Genomic DNA, 22685 nt, shown 5'->3' with positions numbered 1-22685 from the left:
ATTGAAGGTGTATAACCTATTTTACGGACCCATTAGGTGGCGACAGTGTTCTCCAGATTAGAGAAAGTTGAGGAAAAACAGCAGAAAAAGCCGTGATGAAAGAGAAACCGATGCATGAGCCAGAGCGGCACAGATTGCTCTGGCTGGAGCTAACGTTAGCTGCGAACAGCAGCCAATCCGCTCCCACAACTGAGCCCCTCTGTCTCTGCTGTGATAGTTTCTCCACACGATTAGCCGCCAGAAAAGAAAACCAAAGCCAAACCATTCTCATGAGAATGGTTTGGCTTTTCTGTGTCGCGCTGGGAGCCGGCGCACAAGGCGGAGCGCTCCGAAAATAGACTCTGGGTGCAGCGCACTTTGAAACGCGCAGCAGAAAGCCTAGAATCGGACGCAGCTTCATCCCAGCTCACAACCGAAACCCCAGAAACGCAGACGAACTCAGCGAGCCCGATCCAGACTCCCCCGACGAGCGGCCGCCATCCGAACGTGGATCCGCAGGCAGCAGAGCCTGCCATAGCAGGCAGCAGAGACTCGCCTGACACACGCAGCAGAGCGAGCAGAGCCACCAGAGACACTCCCATGGAGGAGGAGTTTGGAGTTGAGGGGGGTGGGGGTGCTGTTTTATTGAAGGAAATTACTGTTCAGATGTTTCAGGTCAGAAAATATTAGCTTCAGAGTCAGTGATTTGCTTGAAATGCTTAATTTCACAAAAGGCTCATTATCTCAGCTTCTAGATGGAAACGTCTGTTTTTGGTGAAATCAACCTATCTTCTCCGGCTGATAACTAAAGAACGGAAAATTATATCAATAAACTTTTTTTTGCTGATGATAGAAAAGAGTCTCATCGTTCTTTGGGCGTGTTCGGTGTTTACATAGTAATATCACACAATATTCTGTGGGCCTCGAGAAATCACTGAAAACGCTCTGAAACTCTGGCACTGGGAGCATCCGTTTTCCAAAAGTGGCTGGCACTCAATGAGTTAAGTAGCAAAGCTATTTAGCTTAACTACATTTCTCAGTAGCTTGGTGGTACAGTACCGTCGCAGCGACGGTACTGTACCACGAAGGCATATTCGGCGAAGCACGTTGGTGTAACTATTAAACACAACAGAGGAGAATTTGAGTGTGCGACTTTATTTCTGTAAATGTCTTTAAAGTGGACATGAAACATTTGATCATATGATTCTAGTTCATATGCATTTCACCTCAGACAAGACAGGACACTGCTTTTGTGTCCTGTCGTGAATTGATTGAAAAGGAGCGACGGCTCCTTTTCAATCAATTCACGTTTTCAGTAGTAGTAGTGCAAATTTCTCAGCCTCATCTGGAATGGCATTTCTGACATGCTATTTTGCGATTTGAGCAACAGGGGCCGCAGATGCCAAAAGTGGGCATGGCCTAACACAAAAAAAGGCTGTAGCTTCACACCTGTTTGTCCAGTGATCACGGAACTTGGCAGATATATCAAGGAGACTGTACTAGTTAAAATCTGAGATTTTGTCATATTTGGTGAAAATTGGCGGGGCCTATATAGTCATCACTATGTAATAGCTAGCTGGTAAATCAAAATTAGTTGATACATCGCAGAGACATGAGATTTGGCCCAGTGACAGATATATTGGTAACTATTACTAGCTCCAGAAATATTTTTGAATCAGCCTGACGGGGGCGCTATAATACAGGTTAAAATTCCCAACTTTGAAAGGCCATAACTGCCACGCCGCTTCTCCAATTTTCAAGCAACTTTTTTCCACACGTTCACGTGAACGTGCTCTACAAATTTGCCTCAAGGATTATTAGGGGTTCAATTTGTGCAAGGCTTGAACCCCTGCTATTTCCGCTTGCGGCTATATTCTTATCCTAGTTTTTAGCATCCTTGCACTGCTAGACCCGCCCTACTCTTCCTTTGATTGAGTTGGGTTTAGGCATGATGAGTGACAATTTGTTGGTTTAGGTTAGAAAGCCAATCAGGGGCAGAATAGGGCGGGTCATGCGGTCGGGAAGGGAACGTCTCTTTTCTGACCCTGACTGGTAATTTATTTTTATTGTTTCTATCACTGTCTTTTATGGTTTTATTTTTGAATTCTGTTTTTGAATATTGTGGCAGTGAGAGTTTGAGTTTGTTTTATATTAACCAATTGAGCTGGGCATTTTTATTTATTTATTTTTTGCCTGCGTGGAAAAAATGTGTTAATCACCGAGATAATATTGATTTGTCATGAAGTTGATTCAATGTAAAAAAAAAAAAAAAAAGTAGCTTCGATTACTTTTGCCATTTTGCTCATAGCTTAGCTTGCTACATTTCTCTGGGGATAGCTTCAATGTAGTGAAGCTATATTTAATCTAGAGTAACTGGTAGCTTTAGCTTACTACATTTTCCAAGTAGCTTGCCTATCACTGATGGTGATTGGCGAGCTGTCAGTCACGCCCCAAAGCATAGTCTGCTTTATGTCTATTTTACTCTAAATGGGACCATAATTTACAAAATGAACATCATGCTGTATTGAAGAAGACCATTAAGACCATTAACTCATTAGGAAAGTGTTGACTGATGACTGAGGTCATCAATCAAGTTAGAAGTGGGGTCATTTTCCCATTGACTTCTATACAATTGGACTTCTTTTTGCAGCCATAGTAATTTCGATAGTTATATCGAAATTCACCCCCGTACAGTTGTCATGAACGGTTGAAATTAGCTATAGAGACCAATACCGTTTTTTGTACCAGGCTGTTTATTTCTGCTGGAAAGTTGGGCATTTTAACATAGGGTCTATGGGGAATTACTCACTTTTGCAGCCAGCCTCAAGTGGCCTTTCGAAGAAATGCAGTTTTTGGCACTCCTGCTTCATTTTTTCAGTTCTCTCTCTTTCCCTCTCTGTCTGTCTTGTTTGGACCGCCTGACTGACTCTGCCCCTCTTCTTCCGTCCCTCACAGACCCGCCGGGCAAACCGGAGCCGATGGACGTGACCAAGAGCTCGGTATCTCTGGTGTGGAGCCGGCCCAAAAGCGACGGTGGCAGCAAGCTGATCGGCTACTATGTGGAGTACGTCAAGCTGGAGAAGGAGAAGGAGAAGGAGAAGTGGCTCCGCTTCAATGCCAACTGCATGAACGTGCAGAGGGAGGACCAGGTTGTCACCGGCCTGGAGGAGGGTAACCAGTACCAGTTCAGGATCATCGCCAAGAGCGCCATCAACATCAGCATGCCGTCAGAGCTGTCTGACCCCATCCCCGTCATCGCCGAGAACGGTACTGATTCACGCCGCCGCAGCAGCCCAATAGGCCTTTTTCACAACTGCCATTTTGTGTCTAAAAGGCAGGAAGTAACACAAGTGTAACTAAACATTAATTTCCAACATCCAATCCATTTAGGTGTCCCTTAGCAAAAAGAAGTTTATAAAAGTGTACAATTAGTATACTTCTTTTAAACTTTAAAATGAGAGAGTATACTTTCAGTTTACTTTTTATATACTTATCAAATATATACTTATCAAAATTGTACTTAAGTATACTTACACTTGAGTATACTTATACTTAAGTGTACTTACACAGTATACAGTATACTTACACTGAAGTATACTTATACTACACAGCTCTCAAATACGTGTACTGAAAGGTATCCAGAAAAGTCTAAGTATACTTGGCTTATACTTGTACTTAAACTTTTGATTGAGATACACTTAAGAAAAGTATCAATAAGTATTCTTTACTTATACAGAAAGTATAAGTATACTTGGCTTGTAGTTGATTTGTTTTATTTGAAGTACAGCAGTTCTGCATATAAAATTGAAAAATCAGGATAACACAATACATCCCAGAGGCTTATTTCCATTGTGGTCCTTTATAGTTGATAGATTATAGCCGATTAAATACTTTTTCAGACATATCAGTTTCTTTGATGTAGTATACTCCATACACATTTGGCTGATTTTATTGACAATTCTTCCATGTGTGAGAGTAGCAGACTTGATTTATACTGGCTGCTAAGGCAGTACCAGAATAATACGGAGTGCTTGAGTGATGTCACTCAGCGCACAATTGCTCAACTTCACATCACTGATGACATCACTCACTAATGACGTCACAATTGCTTGAGTGACCACCGCTGATGACATAATTTAGTGCTTGAGTGACATCACTGATGATGTCATAGATGTGATGATGTCATAGACATTGTGACATCATCAGTGATGATGGCTAAATTAGGAGTCTTTTATATCAAAAAAGGTGTAATCTGTTTTAGAATCATCTGTTTTAAATGATATTCATACAACCAAAACCCTGGAATGACCCTGACCTCCCTCTGGTGTAGTGCCTCCCCGGGTGGAGCTGGGTGTGGACATGAAGAACCTGATCGTGGTGAAGGCGGGCGAGAACGTGTTCCTGGACGCCCAGGTATGGGGCAAGCCTCTGCCCAGGGTGAGCTGGAAGAGAGACGGGGTGCCACTGGTGCTGGCTGAGGGCATGAAGATGAAACAGCAGAAACATGTGCACCTGCTGGAGCTCTACGCCGTCACCAGGAAGGAGTCCGGAGACTACACCATCACCGCCGAGAACGCCAACGGGTCCAAGTACGCCACCATCAAGGTCAAGGTGCTTGGTGAGTCCCCCTGTCTTCTGCTTTTATTCTGCTTCAAATTATTCGCTTTGTAACTCTTTTGAAAAACCATTCAAATAATGATTAATATTAAATCTTATATTTTATATTCTTATATTTTATAATTTATAATTTGAGATTGTTTTCTGTTTGCTCTATCTTCTGCTATTATTGTGATCGCTGCGCTGCATACTGCACAAAGTCAAATTCCTCGTTTGTAAATTAATATGATTACTCGCTATGGCTATTAAAATTATCTTGAATCTTGAATCCGCTTGGATATTATATCTACAAATAGACAGCTAGTTTTAATATAAAAAATATTAGCGCTGCAACTAACGATTATTTTTACTTCATAATCATTATCGATTAATCTGTTGATTATTTTCTTTAGTTGTTTGGTCTATAAAATGTCACAAAATGTGTCGATAATCTTTCCCCAAAGATAATCAGTTTACTGTCATAGAAGACTAAAGAAACCAGAAAATATTCACATTTAATAAGCCTGACTGCGAGAATTTTAGTTTTGTCTTTCTTACAATTTAGTCTAAATGATTAATCGATTATAAAAATAGTTTGCAAACAATTTTCTGTTGATAATTGATTGACTAATCGTTGCAGCTATAAAAAAAAAATCGATCAAATTTGTATGGTTTTTTACAAAGATTTATTCTTAAAAGTAACTGATGTGATTGTAACTTAACACGTTCACTGCCAATGGCGAGTTGACTCGTCAAAAAAATTCCAACGGTTGACTGCCAATGACGAGTTGAGACGTCAAAAAAAAAAAAAAAAAAATTTTGACGGTGCTACGTGGATCAATGCCCCCCACGTCTCCTATAAAAATATTGGAGCGACTGAACGTGTACAACCCATTCTACCGACCCACTAAGTGGCGACAGTGCTCTCCATTCTAGAGGAAGGCAAGCAAAAAGCAGTGTGAGGAAGCCATCCTCATGAAAATGGATTGGCGAAAACGCTTTCGCGCTTGGGAGCTGGCGGTGGGGTTTTGCAAATTTGCATAATAGATTACGGGTGGAACACACTTTGAAACACGCAGCATAAATAAGACCAGAATCGCAAAAGCTTCATCAAAGCTCTCAGAACCCCAAGAAACGAGCGAGCCCATCCATCCAGACTTGCCCAGCGGCCGCCAGGCAGACAGGCAGACAGGCACAGCAGCAGCAAAGCAGTGAGCCTGGTGACGCGAGGTTACAGCAGCAGCAGCAACGAGCTTGTGACACGCCCGCTGCAGCCAAGAAGAACACACACGGAGGGAGGAGTTTGAAGGAGAGGGGTGTTTCCTGCTGTTATGGAGGAAATTACTGTTCAAAACTATTGTTTAGATGTCTGACGTCTTACTGATGCCAAAAATGAATGGTTAAAGTGACTGTTCTATCGAATTTCACAAAAAGCCGTTTATCTCAGAATAAATTTACAGACGCTGAAACCATGCTGTATTCAACTGCTAATGCTTACATAACTACTAACTCTACAAACTAACTCTTTTAGACAGAGAAAGCACACATTCTATTAGTTCTTTTGAGATATTGTGTGTTCACAAAATCCTAACAGAAACGAATCCTCGGCTCTTGAAAGATGAGCCAGAATCCTCAAAAAAACCCTCTGGCAGAAGCTAACTACAGTTTTGAAAAACGGCTGGCAGTGAATGTGTTAATACTGTGATTGTTGTTTTCCTTTAAAATCATAATTTTATCTGCATAATGATAATAATTACCCAATGCAACCGTGCATTGAGTACCAACGGCGAAGTTTCGCTGAGTGTTTATTTTTCCGGACCACGGTCGATTTTTCAGAAATTCGTTGTGGCTGTGATTGACAGGTGGGTCAAAATTCGCATTGCAATTTCGTGCTGTATATTCACATCGCTCTTTATGTGTAACAGCCTTAAGCCTTTCTGTATAAGCCAAGTGCTTTTTACACTTTACACCATCTGTAATTTTTTCTCTTTTTATTACATTTTACCATTTTAATTATGCAAATAAATAAATACATTTACTAAGCTAATTCTGCCACCTTCCCCCAGACAAACCCGGCCCCCCTGCCTCCGTGAAAGCCGCCAAGGTGTTTGCGGACCGGGTCAAACTGCGGTGGGAGCCCCCGCTGGCTGACGGCGGTTCTGAGATCACAAACTACATCATCGACAAGCGGGAGACCAGCAGGGCCAACTTCGCCCTGGTCTCCTCCAACATCCATGGATATGTGACCGACACGCTGGTCGAGAAGCTTATCGAGGGACACGAGTACCAGTTCAGAGTCAGCGCCGAGAACCAGTATGGAGTGTCGGACCCCGTCATGACGGAGCCCGTCCTGGTCAAGAACCCGTACGGTACGCTGCTGCATACAACCTCATATTACAGCCGAAGATAAGATCACCTTTTTAAATGGACTAAAAGCAAAAATATTGCTATCTCCTAGTTTCAGTCAAATTATTACATAGTTTATGCAAATTATTTTAATAAAGAAAGGTTTCATGATTTAGTTATGGCAAGAGATGAATTCCTGGACATCAAAACACAGATGTAGGCACTAACATAATCATTCTAATTTGGCTAAAAGCCATTTCCCGATGTTGACATAATTTATGCTAATTATGCTAATGAGGAAAGGTTGCATGACTGCACCATGGTAATAGATGAATTTCTGGACATCACAAACTATAGATTTCATTTCCAGTTTTTGGCAATTACATTAATTAGCTCATTATGATAATTAGTAAAATTGCTCAACATGCAACTCTTAACAAACAAGCTTAATCTCATCTGCTAAGCCTATAGATGACATTTTAATCATAAAAGTTACTAGGAAACAACATTGCTGGTGTTCACAGTATATAGGCCATAGAGGTTTCTAGTAGACTACTGTATGGTTTGTAGGTATCTATATACTGTATAATTACATGGGGGCGGCATTAGATCAGGAGGTAGAGCTGTCACTTGGGAATCGGAAGGTTCCTGGTTCGAGCCTGGCTCCTCCTGGTAGCGTGTCGAAGTGTCCTTGAGCAAGACACTGAACCCCTAACTGCTCCCGACTGTAGACGCCGTTCGTGTGTGAATGTGAGCGTGAATGGATGAATGTGGATGTGTAAAAGTGCTTTGGGTAGTCAAGACTATAAAATGCGCTCATTTACCATTTTACCTAAGCACAAAGGATAATTTCATCAGATCCAAATTTGTGTTACTTTTCAAGACAATGTATTGACAATGACAATACAATGACAATGACAATACATTTTAAGACAACAAAAAACTCTCGTAACGGGACAAGCCCCGTCTTTTATTGTCACACGAACACCACAACACATGCATGTGGCCACAACACACTCATGCTGACGGTGGCCGGTGAAAAGTGTCCTCTGCATTTAACCCATCCAGGCATGTCCTTTCCTCCGGGGGGCAGGCCAGGAGCAGTGGTCGCTTTCTCGTACAGCGCCCGGGGACCAACTTCGGGTGTTGTCGTCACTGGTCGGATGACGATGACGATCTGATCTTCTGCATGTTTTTAGTGGGGGGGTTATATACGGAGGAACCCCCTGGGGGAGCACGGGGAGAAGATGCAAACTCCACACAGAGTGAAAGGCCCTTACGACGAGATACCCCACCTGGGCAGTAGTAGGCACTGAAGATATGGGGGGGAACACAACCACAGCGCCCACAGTGTCCCAGGCGAGAATCGAACTCAGGACCTTCTGACTGTGAGGCGACAGCTCTACCACTGAGCCACCATGCGCCCGTGCCAACATGCTGTTATTAAGATATTGTGTGTTAAAAAGTGAGTCAGAAGTTAAAAATTTGCTGCTGCCATCAACTTTGTCCGTACACTCGGTGCTTATTCCTTTTTAAATTCAGCATCCATTGGACCTTGGACCATATGATTACTATGGTTACCATGGCATTTGAGCAGGAGTTGTTTTCCCTGTCAGGTCTGGCTTCTCTGTTAGTGGTGAGTTCGGTCAGAGTCGGGATATTTCAACGCCATTTTCCTCAGGTTGGCATCTTTATACAGAAACCAAGCCTGGAACAGATCCATCAGTGACCCGGTAGAGATGCTCTGAAGAAAGACGGTTACTGTAGGTTCTTTATCCCAGAGTGAAAGTCTGATTCAGCAAAGGCTTCTGAGTCTCTGGTGAAATTATTTTATTCAGCATGCATGAATCAATTCCAGAGAAGTGACAAAGGAAAAAGCTCTCCTTATACACTGGTCAAAACAAAGTTGTATATCTTGACATAGAGCCAACCCACTGTTAAAGAGTGCACTAACTTAACCTTATATGGGATACGCGGAAACATGTATGGATAGCACAGACTATCTCTACCTACAACAACACTCATAACCATATACCTGTAATAGTAGATGCGTGCATAGTACATGCACTGATTGTGTCTCCCTGGTATATAGAGGAAAAAAATACTTTTCTCTGCAGGACAAAGAAGTAGGACAAAGTATTAATTTTATTCCTTGCACTCTCTCCTCAGACATCCCCGGACCCTGCCCCCCTCCCATCATCACTAACATCACCAAGGACTCCATGACAGTCAGCTGGAAGGCTCCTGCCAACGACGGCAAAGCCACCATCCTGGGCTACATGGTGGAGAAACGCGAGGCCACAGAGCTGACCTGGGCCAAGGTCAACCGCCGCCCGGTCATCGACAGGACCATCAAGGCCATTCAGCTGACCGAGGGCTCGGAGTACGAGTTCAGAGTGATCGCCATGAACAAAGCCGGTCTGGGTAAACCCAGTGACGCGTCCAACGCCGCGCTGGCTGTGGACCCTGTCTGTAAGTCACCGATTCAAAATCTGAAAAAAGATAAATGCTTTCAAATTGAAAAAGAAGAATGACAGTTCCTTTTTGTGTAATACATTTCTGTCACATTGTAAATTGTTGATATGTTAATAAGATGACCTCTTTTATGCCCTCTTTACTAGATTAATTAAGATGCCCCCATATACAATACATATCATACTGTATACCAAGTTTTACTACTTAGGCCTCATACATGGTCATACAGGTCTTGATGCCCAGTTCTGATTTTTTTTACCTACAGTATATCCGATTTTTCTGACCACCTGTTTACATCGACCTTTAAAAATGAGCCATATCCAATACCTGTGTTTACACTTTACACTTAACACTTTAAAAAACAAGGGTTTGGTTACCGAAGGAAGTAAACAAGCAGCCGGCACCATTTGCAGTGGGCGCAAATAATTATTCAAGCTATTGCTTTCCGAAGCATCTTTAGAGGTCCACAAAATATTAGTCACATCTTAAGGTGGAGAAGAAAGAGGATAGAGCCCTTATTGTTTTGTACTCAGTGGAGAGTAGTTGTGCCAGTTGTGCACGTGTGTTATACATCATTAAAATGTGAAAAAGTATACACATTGTAAAGTATACACAAGATTGACACATTTTCAATGACGTGCGACTCACAATGACAGGCAATATCCGATCTCTCTGTTTATATGACAGTCGCATTGGCAGATATCTGATTCATATCTGATTTATTTCCACATATGATTGAGCCCTGAAACGATCTGAGAATATCGAATTCCATGTGGTTTCTTCCTGTTTACACGTTCATAATACATATCCAGTCTGTGCCACAAGTGAGCTAAAAATCTGAATTGGGTCACTTGTACTGGGCAGTTTAAATGTGGCTTAGAGAAGTGCCTGCCTACTTGGGTTTGGGTGGTGCCTTAATTCTCTGCCACCTCTCCAGACCCCCCCGGCCCCCCTGCCTTCCCCAAGGTGGTTGACTCCACCAAGAGATCCATCAGTCTGACCTGGACCAAGCCAGCGTATGACGGCGGCTGCGAGATCATCGGCTACCTGGTGGAATGCAAGAGAGTGGAGGCCGAGGACTGGACCAAGTGCAACATTCCCAAGAAGCTCCAAGCCACCAAGTTCCTGGTGACGGGCCTGATGGACAGCACGGAGTACCAGTTCAGAGTAATCGCTGTCAACAAGATCGGATACAGCGAACCCAGCGAGGTGCCCGGAAACCACACGCCCATGGACATCCTCAGTATGTACTCACCTGTTTTATCCCTTCATTTTGTTAAATTACCTCTTTGAGTGCCTAAAATCAGCCAAATCAAGTTTTTATTTTACAACATTAATTGAAACCAGTCCATGAGGACTGTGATGTATGGTCGGTTTGACTAATGTTGACAAAATGCACCTATTGTAAGTTGCTTTGGACAAACGTGTTTGCTAATGACATCATGTAATGTAATGTAAGTATGAATTGTTTAATGCCGTAAACTAAAGGAATAATTGTCTAAGCAATTGTTCAGAATATTTTCCCTCAACATACTGTATTGTAGTGTAAAAGAAAAGTCAGTGAGTTGCTGAAGTAGCAACTGTTATTTGCTGGATATTAGGGCTGGATAAATATATAGATTTTTCAATTAATTGCTATTTTCATTTGGACAATCAAACGTAGATTTTTAAAATTTAGACATTACTCTTTTTTTAATCTGTGTCTTTTTTCAGTGGATGTATGTAGATATTTGTACCGGCTTTCCCTTCTCCAACTGTTAATGTAAACTGCTTTTTACTAATGTACCATATTGTAGACGATTCCCTGTGCATTTCACAGCTCTCAGAGAATTTCTGCTGTCTCTCCTCCAGTTGCCCCTGAGGCAGAGCTTGATGCTGACCTGCGGAAGGCCTTGGTGCTGAGAGCTGGAGTCACCATGAGGCTGTACGTCCCACTGAGAGGACGCCCCGCGCCAAAAGTGACCTGGACCAAGGTGGACGCCAACCTGAAGGAGAGGCAGGGCCTGCTCATCAAGACGTCAGAGTGGGACACGCTGCTGCTGGCCGAGGACATCAACAGATACGATGCCGGAAAATATGTCCTGTCTCTGGAGAACAGCAGTGGCTCCAAGAGCTACACTATCATTGTTAAGGTCCTCGGTAAGATGCTGTGTACGAGGCGATGAGACCAACAGTTGGAATTAATCTGTACTTTTAGAGCATGAACTAACCCTTATTGAACAGCCTTGACCATACGCTTGCTCTCAAGTTAAGCTCAGTAACTTCATGCCTCAACTCAACCACAATACTTTAGTTAACATGAACACCATTAGTAAATGATTACTAGACACATTAGTTAACTGTTAATTAAGGGTTAGTTAATGCTTATTAAGCATTAACTAATTCATAATGTACCCTTATAGTAATGTGTGACCGAAACTTCTGTGGGTCCCGGCATCCTGAAAACACGTTATTACTCTTGCCATGTGGGTCTCCGATCTATTTTCTGTGTCAGCAATGATATCACTTCCCTTTCCAGCCACTCCCGGACCTCCACTGAACCTGGTCATCAAGGAGACCTCCAGAAGCCACGCTTACATTTCCTGGGACGCCCCTCAGAATGATGGCGGCAGCAAGGTGAAGAGCTACGTGGTGGAGAAGCGTCTGGCAGAAAGGAAGGCCTGGACCTGCGTGAACGCCAACTGCCCCAAGCCCTCTTTCAGGATCACCAACCTGGAGGGTGGACAGGCCTACTGCTTCAGAGTGCTCGCCGAGAATGCCTACGGCATCGGAGAGGGCTGCGAGACCGCCGGCAGTGTCAGAGCCTCAGGTAGGATGGATAGAATGTGCTATTGTTCTTACACATATTATCTTTAATATTTTCATACAAATTACATGTGTGATGATTGCTGTAATAAGTCGAATTTTGAGGTATTTTTGAGGTATTTTACTTGAGTATTTTAATTTTATGCTATTTGTACTAATCCACTACATTTCAGAGGGAAATATTGTACTTTTTACGAATTACATTTATTTCACAGATAGTTACTAGCTACTTTTGAGATCAATATTTTATATTGAAAACATTTGATCATCTTTATAAAATAACTATCGACAGCCCTGCCTCACTCTTTGCCCCATCCACATCCAGCCCCACCTCCATCAAACTTCTCTCCCCCAGCTTCTCCACCACAAGCCTCTTCAGCTCGTCTTTCTTTGTATTTGCAGGCACACGCACATCAAAACGACTTGCAATGAGCATCAGGTCTATCTTGCGGCATTGGTTTACTTTGGCCAATGTAGGACCCTGGCAAAACTCATCAAAATCAAAATCCGCCATTATAAGAAAGAGCCACCAACCAGAACATGAAGAGAAAATGAAAAAAGGACAAAAACTTACCCGACCTCCCGCAATAACGTGGGAACGGACGAGCCCCCAATTTATGTTATGCCCGGCCTAGGGGACACCCAGCATAACACAAAAAAGTGCCTCCCCCCTTTCCCCTCTCCCAAAGATGACCATGCCACAAAAGGTTTGCAGTCCACAACAAGGTTGTTTAATAAAGTATAGCAGCAGAGAGCATCAGGGTGAGCCCAGCCAACATAACAAACAGAATCTATTTTGAAATCTAAGCTTACCTGTAAACAAAACCCCCCAAATAAACAACATACATCTTACCTGCTTAACTAATAAAAAAAACAGGAGAAAAGGTAACTAAAGAGGAATCAGGGCTTCTCACCCCTACATGCCGCTATACGGACTGCATACAATTATAGCAGAAAGTTAGCAAGAGTACAAGTGTCAATGTTAACAGCTAAGCTAACAAAAAGTGAATAGGCTAGCTCCTGGCGTGACACAGCCTGGTTGGGAGGAGGAAAGAAGAGAGTGAAGAGGCCTCTGCCGAGGATCCTTTTAAGGCCAGCCGCATCAGCCTCCCAAACAATCACCACCCGCACCTGTAGCAAAAGAACACAGGGGAATGGAGTGACAGCTCCACCGGGGGTAGGGAGGAAAAACACATGTCAGAACTCAATAGAGAGCCCCAGGAATGAGTCCAGAAAACATTGATGCTAACACTTCCGGGTTCTTCACTGTTTTCGCCTATGGGATTTTTGAATGGGTTTTTGGCGCGATGCTTCAAATAAGGTCTCTGAGCAACGCAAGCTTAATCAAACGGGAACCAGTGTTCAGCGGGATAATCTTCACACATGAGGACCACTTTTATGAGCTTTTACGTGCCGTTAAAAGGGCGGCTAGCTAGCAAACGGCTAAATGAGACTACACTGTTGAGTTGACGGGGATATTATACGTCAATAACGTCATCACTTCAAAGGACAACACGGAAATTCTCTTTCCCTCACCTGGTTCAGCCCGGGGTAATCAGTGCACAGCAGCGCACACATCAACAACACTCCAGGTTGGGTAGTGATGTGACGTGGAAGCCTATGCGACAGTGTGTAGTTCTGGATTAGTTTAGCACAAGCTTTTTACTTCTAGGGCTCGCATTTACACTTCAAAACTCATGAAACCCGTAGGCAGAAACAGTGAAGAACCCGGGAGTCCGGGAGTTCCCGTGTTCCGACTACAAAAATACGTCATCCCTGGGGCTCTCTATGCAATTGAATAGTTTCTCCCCCCAGTGTGGAATATCACGGCCATGACCCACACTTGGCTACCAATGACCCACACTGGGTCATAACAAATAGCATTGTTATAGATTATGCAAAAGTACAGCTAAATTCTTAAGATTAGCTTCACGTTGACTTTAACTTTAAAATGCTGCTTACATGTACATGCATATCAATAACCACCATGACCACATCCTCGGTCTTCATGCACCTCTCCATCCCACTCCTCTCCCCCTCCAGAGCAACCCGGCTCAGTGACCGACTTCAAACCCCAGAAGATTTCCAAGGACTCTGTGACTCTGGGCTGGAAGAAGCCCATCAGTGACGGAGGAAGCCACGTCAGCGCCTACATCCTGGAGCAGAGCGAGGGAGAGGAGAAGTGGAAGGAGATTATGAAGGGCAAGAACACCTCCCACACCATCGGGGAGCTGACAGAGGGCCAGGAGTATCTGTTCAGAGTCAAGGCTCTCAACGAGTCTGGAGAAGGACCTCCCACCGAGCTCACCATCCTGGCCAAGGACCAGTTTGGTAAGGCATGCCATGTCATCATGCTGCTGTAGCTGAAGCTGCATGACTGGGACCTAAGTATTATTCAAGTCACAAATTTGTTGACTTGCAACTTGGTGGAGTTCAAAACTAAATGTAGTTGATTTGGACTTTGGTGAAATTTGGTTTTAATGGCAGAATCCTTGATGATATAACGGCTTAAAAATAATATTTTCTAGACAGAGATCTAGACAGCATCTCTGTTCTTCTCAATCCACCTATAATATTCAGAAAGTATCACAAGAAACATAGTGATTATTGTAGTTCAGGTCGCTACATGCTTATCCTACATGCTACATGTGAATGAATCTATTTTCTCATGTACCAATTCCCTTGTATTCCAGTGCTTCCCGACTGCAATTTGAGCAGCCTGCATGACCTGTGCTATACCGCCAAGGAGGGCAGCACAGTGCGCATCAACATCCCTGTCATCGGCATCCCGTACCCCACCGCCACCTGGAAGAAGGGTGACGTCGCCCTGGGAGACATCGGCAGGATGTGCGTGGAGGCGTCTCCGGGCATCACCACCCTGCTGATCAGAGACTGCCAGAGAACAGATGCTGAGACTTACGCCATCAACGTGAAGAACAGTGCCGGCTCCAAGGATTGCAAGTTCCAGCTCAAGGTAGTTGGCAAGCCCGGCATCTGTACCGGACCCATCAAGTTTGATGAGATCACAGCCGACGGCATCACCCTGGAGTGGGGGCCGCCTGTGGACGACGGCGGCGCTGAGGTGTCCAACTACATCGTGGAGAAAAGGAGGACCACGGACAACAAGTGGGCTACGGTGGCTTCTGCCATCCAGAAGAACACCATGAGGGTGATTAGGCTCCACGATGGAATAGAGTACATCTTCAGAGTATTTGCAGAGAACAAGTATGGGGTTGGAGAGTATCTGAGGTCAGATCCAGTCATCGCCCAGCATCCATTCAGTAAGTTATTCTATTCCTAATTGATCTTAATTCAACTTTTAATTATATTTGGCCTGTGGCCGTTACATAATGTTTTGTAGTCTGTGTCTATTGTAAAACTGTGAACATTACAATAACATCTCATGTGCTTCATCAAGACCATAGAGTATAGACTGTATAAAAATATGGACGTTGCAACTTGCCAATGACATCACCCATTGGTTTGTGGACCGTCGAGTGGCATTTTGACCATCGCCATCTTGCAATCACGCTCCAAAGCATAGTCTGCTTTATTGTCTACTAGCAATGTACCTGGCGTTGCCTGGGTTAAATAGGCACAAAGCAATAGAACTGTGCCTTTTGATTGGCCGGAAATTATGTTTGGTGTCCAGATGGTTTCCAGGAGCACAACCTGCCTATGACCGTCCCCGGTTCATAACCCACCGCTATGCAAAATTTGAGCCCAATCCGACCTGGGGTGTGGGTGTGAGGTGCTTTCCAGGACTTTCCAGGTGGTTCCAGGAATTGATGATGGGCCCATGACCTTCCTCAAATCATAACCCCCCGACATGCAAAATGCCAGCCCAATCTGACCTGGGGTGTGGGCATGAGGTTTCCCTGCTGGTTTCCAGGACTTCCCAGGTGGTTCCAGGACTTGATGACAGGCCCATGTTTTCCATGATTTTCCAGGACTTTCCAGGTGGTTCCAGGACTTGATGACATCCCCATGTCCTTCCTCAGATCATTACCCCCCGCCATGGAAAATGTCAGCCCAATCCGAACTGGGGTGTGGGCATGAGGTATTTTCCAGGTCATTTCCAGGACTTTCCAGGTCAAAGGTGGTGCGCTTTCTGGGGAGAGGGTAACTGGAAGTGGTTAAGTTATTGCAAATTTTTCATTCAGTGGCATTCGACGATTATTTCCACATAACGAACGTAGCTAACAGCTAACAACAGCTAACAGCTCACTAACGCCAGGCTAACATAGCTAACAGCTACCTGCCATATAGTAGCTGCTAGCCTTCCTAACTGTAACGGTTAGAACGCAAACCGGTTACAACTAAAAGTGCAATTTAATGTGTTGAAACTCACCAAAACCGTTTAATTAGATGTGGTCTTCAGCTGTGCAATAAGCTCTCTGCTTGAGCAGCAATATATTCCCGACCTGTGAGAGGCAGCAATGTGCCACACGGCATCTAGTCTGCCAGAAAACTATTAGAAGAAGAAGAAGAATGGATCTCTTAAAGGGGCAGGGTCATGACATACTTCTAAGTATTGGCATTAAATTGACATTTCAGAACTTTCCAGGTGGTTCCAGGACTTTCCAACCTGCCCATGACCTTCCCGGAATCATAACCCGCAAATTTTCAGCCCAATCCAACCTGCAGTGTGGACGTGCATTGAAGACAGACAGACAGACACACAGACACACAGACACACAGACACAAAGACAACTTTGAGACAATCTATGGGGCGATAATTTACAAAATGAACATCATGCTGTATTGAAGAAGACTTTAAACTAGCGATTGAGACTATAAATTCATTAGGAGAGTGTGATGTAAAAATCAAGTGAGAAGTAGGGTAATTTCCTCATTCACTTCTATACAATTAGACTTATTTTCTTTGCAGCCACAGACTGTATAAACGGGTGAGCTATACCCCCCCCCCCACACACACACACACACACACACACACATACACAGACAGACACACACACACACACACACACACACACACACACACCCACACACACACACACACACACACACACACACACAGTTTTCTTGAACCGGGAAATTGGCTATAACGCCTGTACACATGTTTATTTCTGCTGTAAAGTTGGGCATTTTGACATGGCGGTCTAGGGAATTACTCGCTTTTGGAGCCAGCCTCAAGTGGTCATTCGAGGAACTGCAGAATTTGGCATTTCCGTGTTGGCTTCAATTTCCCAAGATGGGGTTGCTGCTTGATTAAGCCATGGTTAAGCTTGATCAGGCACACATGAAAACTTGACCTCTCAACTCAGTGTACCTTAGTGAATGTCAACCCCTCCCTTTTTTTCTTCCACTCCTTTATTCCTCCATCTGTCCCTCCTTTAGATGTGCCTGGGGCGCCTGCTCCTCCTGAAATAGTGAGCATCCGCCACGAGTCGGCCATCTTGACCTGGGCTGATCCCAAGGACAGTGGTGGATCCCCAATTACTGGTAAAAGATTCTGCTAAATTTCAATTTGCTCAGAAATACTTACTTAGCAAAACATATAGCAGAAATAGAAAACTATTTTTGAAAAGTGCTATATGAATGAACAAGTTTACAATGAAAGATGTGGACCATGTCACCAACTGGCTTTGTCTGCTGTCCAGGATATCATGTGGAATTCAAGGAGACGAACAGTCTGATGTGGAAGCGGGCGAGTAAGACTCCTCTGAGAGTGAAGGAATGCAGGGTCACTGGTCTGATAGAGGGACTAGAGTACGAGTTCAGAGTGATGGCCATGAATGCGGCCGGCCTGGGAATGGCAAGCAAGGTCACTGAGGCTGTGGTCGCCCTGGATCCTATTGGTGAGTTCACTGCTCTCTACACTGAATGTCAATGACTATAAGGATTTTCAACAGGCCAATTTTAAAATACAAAAAATAGTATTTATTGCAATTGTTCAAACATTAGCAATGCTGTGTAGTGTGTACACATAAATTCTTAACATTTTATGCGAGACATGATGGACATGGTGATAAGGGTATAAAAAGGCAGTTTTACCTTTCTCATACTCTGAGCAAGAAATCTCCACTTCAGTAGCACATACATACACCAAACCTTCCAGTTTTATTCCTAACAATATTCTGAAGGTTCTTACAAAGGGCTTTGTTTATTCATAGCCAGATTTATACAACATTTTATTCCTAAAAACATGGCGAAAATGGCTCTTTTTTTTTATTACTCTTGACAATATTTTCTGATTTATGGAGTGATAAAAAGACATATCCAAAATTCCCTCTGTAAAAACCTTTGGCAAACCTTTGTCAAGAAAATGAAATTTTGAACCTGGTTTTATCCAATGTTCAGATTTCTGTTCTGGAAATGTATGCAAATGAACGCTTATTTAAGTAGATAATGCCTCATTTGCATATTTAAACATAACATTTCCCAAAACTTGCAATACAAAAAATGTTGTGTCTCAATATAAGTAATCAACTGGGGAAGTTTCATGGTGATATCTATTAGTTAAAAAAAAATCTGTGATGTCTCCAGCCCCGGAAAAGAATTGCCCATTCATTTTCGCCATAGACATTTCGAAAAATCCCAAAATAATGAGTTTTAAGGCTGGAACCAAGCCAACCAGTGACCTACTGAATCGTGAGTGACCATAAAACAAATATTTTATGGTCACTTTAGATTCAGTGTGCCACGGGGTACACATGTAAATTCTGTCAATTTAAAAGATAACTATGCATGTCAAGAAAGTTGCAGTATGTCCGGTAACTGAAATGTAAGGTTTAGTTTTGTGAATTGACAACATCTCTCGTGTCGCACAATATACGTCACACCATCAACAACATGGACTGACGGGAGAGACGTCACTTATGCGACTGGTTGTGCGTAGTATTTCTGATTTATAAGTTATAGTGCCACAATTTTACCACAAACTGTGACTTTCTTCACTTGCAAAGTTATCTTTTACATTGACAAACATATATGTACCTTGTGGCACAATTAAAATGGGATAAAAAAAAGTAACGTCTCTCTCCATTCACCACCATTCATATTTTTTCAGACATTGGTACACAGAGGAAGGCAGCAAGTGACGTTCACTTTGGCTCTCTATATGTCAAATGTTACGTTTTTTTGTTTGTTTTACAATTTCTCAGTAAACAGAATGTGCATCTCTTTTTAGTTTAGGTAATTATCATCTTGAATTTTTGTTCTATAATCACAGTCACATTCTTCAATGTAGTTAACAGACTTATTTTTCCTGAAAGTTTAAAAAAAATATCATTCCCTGAAGTATACTCTATCAGTGATTAATATTTTATTTTAAATTTAATAGCTATTGCTATTATTGTTGACACCGCATAATGAGTGGTTACTCCAAATAACATGAAGATCTCACATTGTTAACTCATTGAGTGCCAGCCACTTTTGGAGAACGGACGCTCCCAGTGCCAGAGTTTCAGAGCGTTTTCAGTGATTTCTCGAGGCCCACAGAATATTGTGTGATATTACTATGTAAACACCGAACACGCACAAAGAACGAGGAGACTCTCTTCTATCATCTGCAAAAAAAAGTTTATTGATCCCATTTTCCGTTCTTTAGTTATGAGCCGGAGAAGATAGCTTGATTTAACCAAAAACAGCAATTTTTTTCTAGAAGCTGAGATAATGAGCCTTTTGTGAAATTAAACATTTCAAGCACATCATTGACTCTGAAGCTAATATTTTCTGATATAATGACACCTCAAAAATAATTTCCTTCAATAAAAGAGTGAAAACAAAGGAATTTTGTTTGGCCAAATAATATGTTTTAGCTGCAACCAGCAGCGCTGGCCCCTGCGTGCGCAGACCCTACACCTTCTTGCTGGTCTTGATTTACTGCTGGTGGGCATCAGATAGCCTATTCTAGCTTGTTTACTCTCTATGCATCGAGCCTGCTGCTGCCTGGGTCTGTGTGTACTGTCAATGGTTGTATGCTGTAGTGCCCTGCGTGCCCCACCCCCCTCCTCCTCCTCCTCCGTGGTGGGAGGAGTGTCTCTGCTGCGGTTTGCTCTGAGTTTGATCTCCACTGAAAAGTCCGCTGCATCCCCCCGCTTTTTTACAGCGTGTCCCCGGCTCCCAGCTGAGAATAATGTAACTTTTCAGAAAGACGCTGGTGTCGCCGTGTCGGCAACTAAATCATATGGATGGGCTATCGCAGCGGACACGGATGGGGCTCAATTGTGGCAGCAGATGACTGCTGTTCACAGGCACAGCTAACGTTATGCTTCAAGCATATCGATGCGATTTCCGTTTCCTCATGACTTCTTCTCTCTTTTCTCCTGGCCTTTGTCTAATCTGGAGAGCACTGTCGCCACCTAAGGGTTCTGTAAAATAGGTTAGACACATTCAATAGCTCCCATATTGTAAGAGGCGATGTAAGAGGCTTAGATCGACATCCCCCCGTCAAAAAACACAATTGACGAACATGTTCGTCCTTGGCACTCTACGTTACTAAACGAAATGACGAACATGTTCGTCCATGGCACTCAATGAGTTAAGAAAAAATAGATTTAAAGCAGATTTTATGAAAATTTTACAAAGTGAGAATGAGATTTTGGAAGAAAGATGTTTAGTCAAGAATTCTTCCCTGGTGACCATTTATTTTATTTTTCTCTTTTAGATCCTCCTGGCAAGCCTGACGTGATCAACATCACCAGAAGCACGGTAACTCTTATGTGGACTGCTCCGAAGTACGATGGTGGCCACAAGCTGATTGGCTACATGGTGGAGAAGCTGGAGGTTGGCACCAAGGCCTGGATGAAGGCCAACCACGTCAATGTCCAGGGCTGTGCCTTCACCGTCCCCGACCTAACTGAAGGAGCTCAGTATGAGTTCAGGATCAGGGCCAAGAATTCTGCTGGGGCCATCAGTGCTCCCTCAGAGTCTACTGAGCCCCTCACCTGCAAGGATGAGTATGGTAAGTTGGTGTTACTGTCATACATGATAGAATACTTTCCATTTTACAGCGAGACTGCCGCTGTAATCAGTGTGTTATAAAAAAGAGGAAATGAATCATGCGCTGTAAAGTCAAAGGTGAATGATTGGAACAGTACAACCAAAGTTATTGTTTTTGATGGAACTTCGCACCAATTTCTTGACTATGACCTATTATGTGTAATGTCAGGTGAAAGTTTTGAAACAGCAGTTTTGTTTTCTTTTGTTCAACAGAGCCACCAACCATTAAACCATTAGCATAATATTAGAATGTGATTGATTTTGTCTTCCTGTTCTCTACAGAGCCCCCGACCATCACCATTGACCCAGACATGAAGGAAGGTGTGTCAGTCAGGGCAGGAGACACCATTGTAGTCTCCGCCTCCAAGATTGGGGGCAAACCTCCCCCCACTACTGTGTGGTCCAAGGGAGGCCGCGAGTTCAAGACCTCTGACATTGTGACTGTGACCAGGACCCCCGTTTCCTCCACCCTGGCTATCAAGTATGCCACCAGGAAGAACACAGGAGAGTACACCATCACTGCCAGCAACCCCTTCGGTATCAAGGAAGAGCATGTCAAGGTGAAGGTCCTGGACATCCCTGGACCTCCAGGCCCCATTGAAGTCAGCAACATTTCAGCTGAGAAATGTACCCTGACCTGGCTTCCTCCTGAGGAGGATGGAGGCTGCACCATCAAGTCATACATCCTTGAGAAAAGAGAAACCAGCCGCCTGCAGTGGACCAAGGTAGCTGAGAACATCATGGACTGCAGATATGTAGCTAGCAAACTGATCAAGGGCAACGAGTACATCTTCAAAGTGTCTGCTGTGAACCAGTATGGCATCGGAGACCCAAACCAGTCTGGTCCAATCAAAATGGTTGACCGTTACGGTACGTTAGTATCTTATGTATGATCAAATAAAATAAAAAGTTGTAGAATGATATTTAAGTCATTATTCTTCATCCTTTTTAATACAGGGATTAGGTTGTCCAAATCTCTAAGGTCAAGGGGTAACATTGTAATGGTCTTGCATATTTTCCCCCAGGCCCACCAGGCCCACCCTCGATGCCAGAGGTGGATAATGTCAGCAGGAACGCAGTCACCATTTCTTGGAAGAGACCAGCCAATGACGGAGGAAGTGATATCAGAGGATACAGTGTAGAGAGGAAAGAGAAGAGAGGAATGAGATGGGTGAGAGCCTGTAAGAGGACAGTCCCTGACCTACGCTTCAAGGTGCAGGGCCTGAGTGAAGGAGTAGAGTATGAGTTCAGAGTAACTGCTGAGAACAAGGCTGGATTTGGGGAGGCCAGCGAGCCCTGTCACCCCGTCATGACCAAGGATATTGTATGTAAGTAAAACTGGAGAACTCTCACTTAAAAATACAAAAGCATCAAACACAAACCCCTTATTAACATTCAATCAATGACTAACAACATATTATGTGCTCCATATCATTTTACTCTGATCTCTAAAATATTTCCTTTTTTTGTTTCTCACTTTTTTTCTTTTTCCTTTTTACATCTCCTATTTTTCATTA

At 43.4% G+C, this 22685-nt stretch overlaps 1 protein-coding gene across 1 annotated transcript in view; it reads left to right on the top strand.

Moving 5' to 3' along the window:
• ttn.2 (titin, tandem duplicate 2) overlaps window positions 1-22685 on the top strand; it is a 227719-nt gene that overhangs the window by 121355 nt on the left and 83679 nt on the right. Inside the window, exons 86-99 of the mRNA XM_083639536.1 lie at window positions 2935-3246; window positions 4310-4597; window positions 6642-6944; window positions 9091-9393; window positions 10334-10639; window positions 11248-11535; window positions 11915-12205; window positions 14245-14532; window positions 14895-15482; window positions 17563-17667; window positions 17826-18023; window positions 20834-21130; window positions 21451-22038; window positions 22194-22496. Coding sequence (XP_083495662.1) covers window positions 2935-3246; window positions 4310-4597; window positions 6642-6944; window positions 9091-9393; window positions 10334-10639; window positions 11248-11535; window positions 11915-12205; window positions 14245-14532; window positions 14895-15482; window positions 17563-17667; window positions 17826-18023; window positions 20834-21130; window positions 21451-22038; window positions 22194-22496 — 4458 coding nt within the window. The remainder of the gene's footprint in view (window positions 1-2934; window positions 3247-4309; window positions 4598-6641; window positions 6945-9090; window positions 9394-10333; window positions 10640-11247; window positions 11536-11914; window positions 12206-14244; window positions 14533-14894; window positions 15483-17562; window positions 17668-17825; window positions 18024-20833; window positions 21131-21450; window positions 22039-22193; window positions 22497-22685) is intronic.

This window comes from Poromitra crassiceps, assembly GCF_964638095.1.
Source record: "Poromitra crassiceps genome assembly, chromosome: 6".
Lineage (NCBI taxonomy): Eukaryota > Metazoa > Chordata > Actinopteri > Beryciformes > Melamphaidae > Poromitra > Poromitra crassiceps.
Note: the sequence above shows the minus strand (reverse complement) of the source record. Positions and strands in the feature narration are given on the sequence as shown.